The sequence below is a fragment of the Megalops cyprinoides genome, chromosome 5 (assembly GCF_013368585.1).
Source record: "Megalops cyprinoides isolate fMegCyp1 chromosome 5, fMegCyp1.pri, whole genome shotgun sequence".
In the NCBI taxonomy this organism is placed as follows: Eukaryota; Metazoa; Chordata; class Actinopteri; order Elopiformes; family Megalopidae; genus Megalops; species Megalops cyprinoides.
Genome location: NC_050587.1, coordinates 30,499,926 through 30,509,712, shown reverse-complemented (window position 1 = coordinate 30,509,712; position 9,787 = coordinate 30,499,926). Strand labels below are relative to the sequence as shown.

The 9,787-nt window shown below is 41.7% G+C and overlaps 1 protein-coding gene across 1 annotated transcript; it reads right to left on the bottom strand.

Moving 5' to 3' along the window:
* Window positions 1–214: 214 nt before the first annotated feature.
* LOC118777983 (elongation of very long chain fatty acids protein 7-like) lies at window positions 215–7,749 on the bottom strand. Its single transcript, XM_036529264.1, has 8 exons — window positions 7,678–7,749; window positions 3,989–4,079; window positions 3,513–3,703; window positions 2,821–2,901; window positions 2,527–2,583; window positions 2,251–2,356; window positions 1,851–1,987; window positions 215–1,478 (listed from the first exon to the last, which is right to left on the bottom strand). The coding sequence occupies exons 2-8, from the start codon at window positions 4,050–4,052 to the stop codon at window positions 1,110–1,112; spliced, it is 1,005 nt and encodes a 334-aa protein (XP_036385157.1). The 5' UTR covers window positions 4,053–4,079; window positions 7,678–7,749; the 3' UTR covers window positions 215–1,109.
* Window positions 7,750–9,787: the final 2,038 nt, after the last annotated feature.

The window sequence follows — 9,787 nt, the reverse complement described above, 5'->3', positions numbered from 1 at the left end:
TATTAAATGGTAAAAAGCCACACAAGCCATGAAGAAATAGTAATAATTTATTTTGGCACGTAAAAACACATTTGACATATTCAAATATACAATATTGAATGCGGTATCATGTCTAAAAAAATGACACTCATTACTACACTGAAATATGAAAGTTACAGTGCAAAACTGAACAGCCATGTTGCGCAGATGCCATTGTGAGTTCACACTACTTTGCTTTATACTACAATCTTCAGTCTACAAAGTGTGCATTTTGTTCTCAATCACCCTGACTGCACAACTGTCTCAACCAGCACAGCCGTTACAGGTATGGTTCCTTCAAGAACAACGCAGCCCTTAACGTACATTTAGAAATCTCACTGCATAACTTAACATTGTAGACACAGGATTTCACATAAATTAAATACACAAGAGATTACTACTCACAGGATCATTCCACATGGATCAGCCAAGCTCTTTTGATAGTTGAAACTTAGTGTGATAACGGGCAGTTGAGCACAATTTTAAAAGACAGGACTTGCAATCACGGTTCTCTTAAAAGGACAAGTCGCTTTCTTGGGCTTTCCACACCTCCATGACACAGCACCTGGAGAGTGTTCATGTGCCCTTGTCAGACAAGTCCTTTCAAGTGTCATTGCTCAGGGGCAAGCAGTTTCCCTGTCCAGTTCTGCTTTCAGTGACATTTTGTATTCACAATGTTTTACAAAATTAAATTAAACACAATATACATTTTTCATTTCAGCTGCAAAAAAGACATAGCCCAGCAGGTCCAGCCAGTGTTCCCCAAACACACTGAACATTCCACAAACCTAGTGATGCTCATAACTTCAGACCCAGCTGCTCACAGCACCCGCTAATGATACCTAGCGAAACTCGGGGATTGGTGAAAAGTCAATCCAAAACATGGGTGGCATTCTATTCAGATACAGTAGCTAACAAGACTGCAGGGACAGAAAATGAATATTTAAACTTTGGTGAGGAACATGCTCTGAAATGAAAGATCAAATATCAAAATTCCATTATAAAACGTACAGCACTGCCTCCGATGCATCACCTCCACAAGATTGTCACAGGCAGGAAAAAAAAAGAAAAAAAAACCCAGTTTTCAGTCTTCACTCTTCTTTCTGCTTGTGCACACCATTTCCGTTCTGGATCGTCTTGCCGTTTTGGAACACCTGGACTGCCTTGCCGTTCTGGAATGCCTTGCCGTTCTGGAATGCCTTGCCGTTCTGGAATGCCTTGCCGTTGGGCACAGCGCTGTGGCCATGAGTGGCGCTGCCGTTCTGCACTGCACTGCCGTTCTGCACGGCTTTGGGTAGCCTCTTGCCCTTGGTGTAGGCATGGTACCAGAAGTTGAGGAACAGCACCAGGAACACGAGGCCGTACAGTCCAATGATGTACAGGAAGACAGGGTACTGGTAGGGGCAGTCCTTCATGAAGAAGAACTGGCCGATGTGGGCGGTAACCATGACAAACTGAACCTGAACAATGGAAAAAGAAAACATTTTCAAATGAGTCTTGCACAACAGAAAAGTTCAAGCTCCAAATTACAAGGTCAACACCTTAATATTTGAGGTGCCAGATTAACCTCACATTTTGCAACACTGAGCTGCAAGTGAGTCATGTAATCCAACAGGTAGCTACAAGCCTATACACTGAAGCACTCACCACAGAAGTAGTTAATGTACAGTCAGTTGTTACAGCAGTACAACACTGCTGTAATTAAACATTTCCCTTCCAAGGTTTTAGAGTACACCAACTCTACTCCAACAGCCTTACAACTTGCTCTGGAGCTTTGTGCGAGTTAACCAGACAGCTCAAGAACATGCACACATTAAACACAGTCCACATACCAGCTGGATGGTGGTCATGTACTTCTTCCACCACAGGTACTTCTGGTAAGCAGGCCCCAAGGCAGACAGGGCATAGTAAGAGTACATGATGACATGGACAATGCAGTTCAGCAGGGCATGGAAGGTTCCCAGTCCACCTAATAGGATAAAGAGGCATTAATTTTTTTCCTTCACACTCAAGCTAAATGAGCCAAACCAGTGAACAGTTCTTTACTATATTATATTACAATAAAAACCACAATGTATTTAGGTTTGTAAGTCAGTGTTTCATATTACATTAACTGCTATGCTTAAATTTTACTATACAGGCAGTGCTCTTCATATGCTACAATAGAGGGTCAAGGATTCTGGGGGTGAAATTCCCTTTCCTTGCCCCAATTCTATTACTCAAGTTCTTTACCTGGAGCGAATTTGACTCCGAACCACCAGGTGAAGGGCATAATGGAGTGATGGTAGACGTGGAGGAATGTGACCTGGCTGTTCTTTTTTCGGAGGACAAAGAAGATCTTTGAGAGAGGGAAGAAAGGACATTGGATGAATTTACATGAGACCGACTGACTGCAGACCATGAAATGGCTCGCAATTTTACTACATTTCATGCATGTTCTCTGGCAACAATGTTGAAGTTAACTTGCTATGGGAAAATGCTCCACAGGAAGCAGCCATCAATACTTACTGTATCCAACATCTCAATGAACTTGGAGAAGTAGTACAGCCAGCAGGTCCAGGCCATCTAAGGAAGAGACTCCATTTTAAAAGGCATGTTCAATACACATTAAAATTTTACAAGGAAGTAGGCTAGTGCTTCGACAACATAGTTACACTAACATTTTGAAGATCAGTTATCTTCATTACAAGAAATTACACTAAAGGGCTCCCAACAGTTTATATAAGAATCACTCAGTTGCTTCCGACTATATGTGGTCATGTATGTTGAGTAGCTGATGTGAAATCACTTTTCTCAACTTACCCTGAGAGCCTGAGGAGACCTCGAGTAATCCACAATGTCACAGCGGAAGGAATAGCCTACTGCCCAGCCAGACATGAGAAACTGGGGGGGGGAGAAATTACAATTTAATGTCCGTTTAGACCCAACTACATGACAAGACTGTAGAAACCATTCTTTGGGATACAGCTTTGTGCATGACAATTCCCAAACATTTGGAAAATTAACACAAGTTCAAGCAGTACAGTCACTATTGGCATGCCAAGAGCCTGACATTCACCTCTATGGTTTTGCCTATTCATTTATGAAGTGGCCTTTGTGACAGTCCCACTCTAAGACAGGAAATGCTTGTGCACTGCATTCTCAGTTGCCACATCAACACATTGCTAACATGCATTCCTTTAAAGTGACAGAGTGATTGTCACCAGATAGGAATCTAACTGAACACGTTTTATAGTCAGAGGCTAAGAATCTTGCTTCAATTGTTAACATGCAAGCAAAAGCGGAAGGTTGAGGGGGGTCAAAATACCAATGTCAATGTAAACAGGTCATTAACTACAACCACCGTATTGCATACAATGTTATGTGCTTCCTAGCCATATTACAGCAGCCACAGTGCTACAAGCAACCAACAGATGGCACACCTTTGATATTCAAGCTTAGACATAAACATACAACAGTGCCTACATGTCTCCCATGACAACATGCACACTCACCTCATAACACATGTAGACAGAGAAAGCTACTATGCTGAAATTGTAGACAATCATGGCCTCCTTAAGATGGAAGGGTTTGCGGTTCTCCATGAGCTTCGGTCCCAAGGACGTGACAAAGTAAATGTAGGCTGCAATGATGATCGTCTGGGGGAGTGGCGAGGACATGAGCAGCCAGTCCTCCGTTCTGGGGTCTGAGGAACACAGGAAATGGAACATTGCCCAAATTTAATAAGGACTTACTGGACCACAGAAATAAAGATAATTGACCTATTCCTGAAACACCTGGATGGTACCATCACACCCTGTTGCAGGTTCTGGATAGCGCATTTTAACATGACTGACAGGCATTTGACCAATCAGGGTCTGAATGTACATCATTCTGGACACAATCAATCATGTGCGTTTGCTATAACCACCATAGGTCAAAGTACTCAATACATCAATTTGAAACTTGGTGCAACCATGCTACAACTCACCAGCCTCTTTGATCCACTCATCATACAGGAGGACTGCTCGCGACGTCAGCTCGTTAAAAGCCATTCTGATTGTTCAATACTGCAGAACTCACTAGACGAGAAGAACAATGGTTAGTATTTGAAAAGTTAGGTCAAATTTTCATTTTAGTAAGAGCAACAAGGCAATCATGCAACATGTTGGAACATCATTCACTAAATTAATGAGCATGCATGTTCTTCATAGCAAGCAAATTTAAACAAAATTGAACCACAGCCATTTACAAGAGAGCATGACAAACACAGCCTCAGCTTATCAGCTGCATCATGAAAGGCCACATTGTACAGCGTGAAGATTTGTGCTGCTTGCAGCCATCATGTGCCTTCAGTTTATTTCAGTCAATGTAGAACAACACTTTTATGCACATTCATATAAGCATTTACCATTAATGTGTGTACAGCCATTCAGAGGCCTGCCCACCCCCAGCCAACATTACAGAAAATGAATGGGGTGTGTTTTATACAGCATCACAACTTCTGATCTTTGCCATGCAGCTGCCAGACTCTCCATATTGTGGCAGTTAAGTCTTTCCCTATGAGACCATCGACCATTTATGATCCCTGATCAAATAAGCAGACATGCCCCTGCATGCCAGCTCCTCATTAGTGACCTACACTGGGGACAGGCCCCATGATACACATGGTACCCCCTAGGTAACCAAACCTACGTCAGTACAACGAGGAGAGAAAATTTTTGAAGTGCAGCTTGCTTTCCATGTGTCAATTACAGAACCCCCACCCTGTTTCGTAGGCATTATTGCACTGCAGTTTTTAATAAGCAACATCAGCACTTACAGCAACCTGGACTGGCAATCCCAAAACCAGTCGAAACCTCCGGGCTGCTGCTGATGTTGCATTGCAGCCGAACAAAACTTCCCTGGGCCCTTTTGAGTTTCAGCTTCTCAAAATAAATCTTGGCTAAAACATGTCAAATTGACAATGCCATGCAAGTTTACTGCATTCCTCATTGCCAGCCTGCCTACAAAGTCAATGGTTTGCATTCCACCCCACCCACTCATCTTCACACACCCCATGAACACAAATCCAGCATCGAGCCTACATCTTTACAAACCTCAGATTGTGGTTCTTTAAGGCCCGAAATGGAAAAGCTAGCCTTAAACCTGTTCAACATCTCAAATACAAGTGACGTGCCCAGTATAGGTGAAAACATACACAAATGATGTCATTGGGAAAGACAGTGACATCTATAGTTTCTTCACATACAGATTGAAAATTCACATGGTAAATGAATACATTACTGCAAGTTAAAAATTAATTGATTTGTCAAATTCAACTGGAACATGTGACTGCACAATGTTACAGACCAGGACCATGCACTCCCTTTGATGTGCATGAAACAGCAAACTGATTTCCAAGCCAACTACAAAAGCAGTGACCTTCCCAGACCACTCAGGTTATTTCACCATCAGAAATTTGATAGTCACTCAGTGATACTGTGGTAATCTCCACTAAACTAATGGCACCTCCATCCAAATGCACATCAAGGGCTATCACCCAAAGCAATCAATTAAACCTCAATTTTTAATGATTGCAGACCAATGCACATCTGTGCATTCAGCTGCAACAGGGTCAGGTCTTGGGGCTTAATTCTAGCTACAAGGCCATGCTCCTTGAAACACTCGCCGTTAGGGCCCCACTTCCAACACTTCAACTTCCATGACAAACAGCCGTTTAAACATTTAATCAATGTGGGAAGACTAGACTGCTTTGAATAATTTCGTTTGATCAAGTGTGAACTTGTCTGAATAAGGGTCCCCCAAGTGCCCCAAACACCCATGGGAAAAGGCCTGGAAGAAAAAAAAAAAAAAAATCCTGTTTCACATTGACAGATTGACAAGTTGCAAACTGCACAACTAATTTAACTGCACCTGTATTCTTGCAAAGTGGAGCTTCAGGAAAGTTGGGACAAAGTGCAGTCAGGCAAGGTGCCATGAGAAATTTACCCACAAACAGACTAAAGCAGTGAACTTCAAGTTGCCCGACTGGTTCAATGGTGGGAACCAAGTGAGCCTTTAGCATGAGGCTCCTCTCACAGGTTTCCACCAAGAACATCAGGAATAAAGCAGGTTGTGGCCACAGGGCGTTAAGGGGGGGGGGGTGCTGGGGGGTAGTCAGACCCCATAAAAACGGGTGAACAGGTTAGTTATGCCACTCCTACAAGCTCTTGAAATATGAATGGGACATTATGCAATGCTACACTCTACCCCTCAATCATGCCACCACAACTGCAAGGGGAAAAAAAAGGCTCATATTTCAAGGCGTGATCTTGTTCACCCTCACATCCTCATTCTGGCGTAGACTGTGCAAGTCAGCCCCAAACTCATTCAACCGATTGGCTGAGAAATGTCACACCTTACATGCATTGATTTAGGATTACCCAAGACCCAAATCTGTTTGGAACACACCCACAACGGCTGACATCACCGCCTAGAATTATCTGGACATGTAGAGTCAATGTTGGTGTGGGACTGACTAGGCCACTCCTCTGTATCAAAACTCACAACACCTGAAAATTGAGAAATTCTGGTTTGTAGCTCAAGCTTATACTGAAAAGCAACTACATAGAAAGCTATACAAAAATGGAAAATTTAACATCCCGCCATAAACCAAAACAGTTTTAATATCTTATCTGAAGGGGTCCCCAACTCTTAATGCTAATATGACTAGACTTCAGTAATATCTGCAAGCTTCAGTAAAGTCTCAGCAAGATTCATGTGGCTCACTTCTAGAAACTTCCCTCACAGCAAGGGAAGGGGTGTCTTCTGCAAAATGTTAAAGACAAGAAACATAAAACCAAATACCCTGACATATTCTCAAGTGTGAAAACGTCTGTCCTGACAATCTTCTGTATTCTGTAATCTTCTGTATCGTCTGATTCAAAAACGTATCTTGTGTAGGACAATGTGGCAAATTCCACGAACGTATTACACTGAACAAATTAGAATGAGACTTTCCATAGACCTACGCCGGCGTACACAAGTTATAATGGGACGGATCAATACCCAACACTGAAAAAAACAACTTTTTTGCGACTTTCAACATGCATTGAGCGATTCCTTGGAATTTAGTTCGTTTTCAAGACCCGCAATTTAAGCCGATTTAGGCCACGTGTATTTAAGTATACACCAGTTTTGTTGTACATCTAGGCAACGTGAATTAACCGGTTTAGCCTACTACACTGACAAACTCCAACGCCACCCGTAAGTCCAATTTCACTAAACTCAAACCATCCGTAGCACCTGTAACTGATCGACCCTGAAATTACTTCAACGGAACGGGTTAGGTTACAAACCTTTTTGTTCATGCGAGGGGAAAAATACAGGGTGTAAAACAACTCCATAGTATTTAAGCTATCGGGTAAATAAAGTTGTAAGTAGTTTGGTACAGACGCGCACTGAGATCCGATTTCGAAAACATCGGCTATGACATTACCAATGGTTAGCCTGAACGGCCATGACAGGTTCAACTATGACGCAAAAGTTTAGCAATTTCTTAAACCCATGATGAAGACAAACGCCAAAGTAAACTCACAGCACTGCAGTTCCAAATATTTACTTTAGAACTCTTTAAAAGTTTTTAAAAAAGAGTCTTGCAACAAGAGGCAATTCGCAAAGTATAGCAACTTCACAAACCTGAGGCGCTATTCCGTGATGCAGAAAGGTGATCTGTACTTCCACTCTCACCTGTTCCTCTCCTCCCCTGCGAATGACTCAGTCAGGCATGAGGTGGCTTACTTATGCTCCGCAGCGAGACCACTCCCATTGGAGTAGGGTGGAGACAACAGACAACTAACTCAGAATTGCAGAAACTCGCCGCCTGCTCGCCATTGGTTGTCCCCGGGTTCCGGTTGACAAACTTGAGCACATTGCGTAACGATGATGCGTCTAATGGGTACCTGTAATATGACACCAGTGATGGAAACTTTACAGCTTCCATCAGTTTTCTATGATCTCCAGCATGTAATCTCTGTACATAATCTAAATCACTCAGAATGGCGTCCAGGTTCATCATATTTAATCAGTTCAGAATCAGCCCTATCTTTGCAGTTCAGCCCTATTAATCTAAACTAGCATGTTCATTTGTAAACTACCATGGAACTAGGCCTAATATAATATCCTGCTGCAGGTGCAATATAATGTCATATCCACATTTTGAATCCATTGCAGTAGCTTCTCCTACATCTGTCTTCCAATTTATGAAAGACAGATGTAAATATCTGTAATAAAATCTAGAATGGTTAAGTAAACAATTGTATATTGAAGTCTGTGTCATACACAAAAATCCACTGAGGATAACTTTTCAAATGTTTATAAATGTTTTATACAAACAAAAAGTTAAATGCATATGTGCTGTAATTTTGTAATCGGATAAGGCTTACCATACAGAAGAGTAGATGGAGTAGATGCATGTGCTACATCATGTCACAAGAAAACCTGCACTTTTTGTAAAACTATAATTTAGCCAGGCACATTAACATTTTTAATTTCACAAAGTCGGGACATAAGCACAGACGTAACTAATCAAAAAAGTCCTGTTTTACCTTGAGCTTTAAAGGACCTGTATTCTTATGTGGGTCAACATCTATCACAGTGCAAATAGTCAGAATTCTTCCCTAGACACACTGGAGAGAATGTAGGCGAACTTGTTGTAGAATATTTTTTAAAGTATGCTATATTTGCAGAAATCCAGAACTTGTGTGCTCTATAGACCACTAATAGCTTTCACATACTGTAAACGTATGTACTGGTAGTAAGTTAATATTTTGTGTAACTGTTTGCACAAACACAATCCTACTATTTGCTCCAAAATTTAGAAAATATATTATTACACACAATATATCACATCATTTTGAGTGCATTGCGTCCTAACAGCGTACACGTCAAGCCCATAGACTTGGATATTGACTGTTCAGCGGAGGGGGACACAGAGATGACCTCCTGGTATCAAAAACATAGCACACAAACCCTCTACCTGCATGTCTGTCACTTATTTGCAATGACTGGTTTGCAGCAGAAAATACTGCAAACGCATGCGGCCCCCTCACTTCGGGAACCTGGCAGCCATTCCACTTGGCCACGTCTTTTTTCTGCCCTCGTTCCGCGGTGGTGGAATGACCTTCCTCACCCAATCAGAACTCCAGAATGATTCACCATCTTCCACAGGAGCCTAAAAACCCACCTTTTCAGAATCCACCTGTCCCCTATTGTGTAACCTTTCTGTTATGTATCTATGTGTCATGGTATAAAATGTAAAAAAAAAAATCTTCTGTACTAATCCTGTCTCTATGTCGCAGGTTTTGTTTACAGATTTCTGTTTTACTGTTGCAGGATATACAGGAGCATGGTAATGTAAATAATTAATTTGCATTACTACTACAATTTACATTACTACTTTTGTCTATGAGGAAGTCAGCTAAATCTGATTGATGCACTAATTGTAAGTCACTTTGGTTCAAAAGCGTCTGCGAAATGGCAAATTGTAAATTGTAGATTCGCAACAGTGCTTGTCACTGATGGTCAGTGACTGAGGCACAGGAGTATTGGAATTCCTTCAGTGTGTTACAGTGGTCAAATGGTGTCATGATAGCTCACAGAGTGTGCACAGCAAAAATTATTTTCCCCCAAAGAAAACTCTGTTCAACACTGTTCATCATGGAAATGCACCATAAGTTCTCCTTTGGCTTTCCATACCACATGAAACATTGACACGCAAATCCCATGTTTTAATCTTGTCATGAAAATA

Excerpts from the sequence above, each read along its gene's own strand:
- LOC118777983 (XM_036529264.1), bottom strand. The coding sequence starts at position 4,052 with ATGGCTTTTAACGAGCTGACGTCGCGAGCAGTCCTCCTGTATGATGAG. Across the intron at positions 2,902-3,512 it reads CTGTCTACATGTGTTATGAG|TTTCTCATGTCTGGCTGGGC; the intron begins GTGAGTGTGCAT and ends TCCCCCCCCCAG. Across the intron at positions 2,584-2,820 it reads GGTCTCCTCAGGCTCTCAGG|ATGGCCTGGACCTGCTGGCT; the intron begins GTAAGTTGAGAA and ends TCTCTTCCTTAG.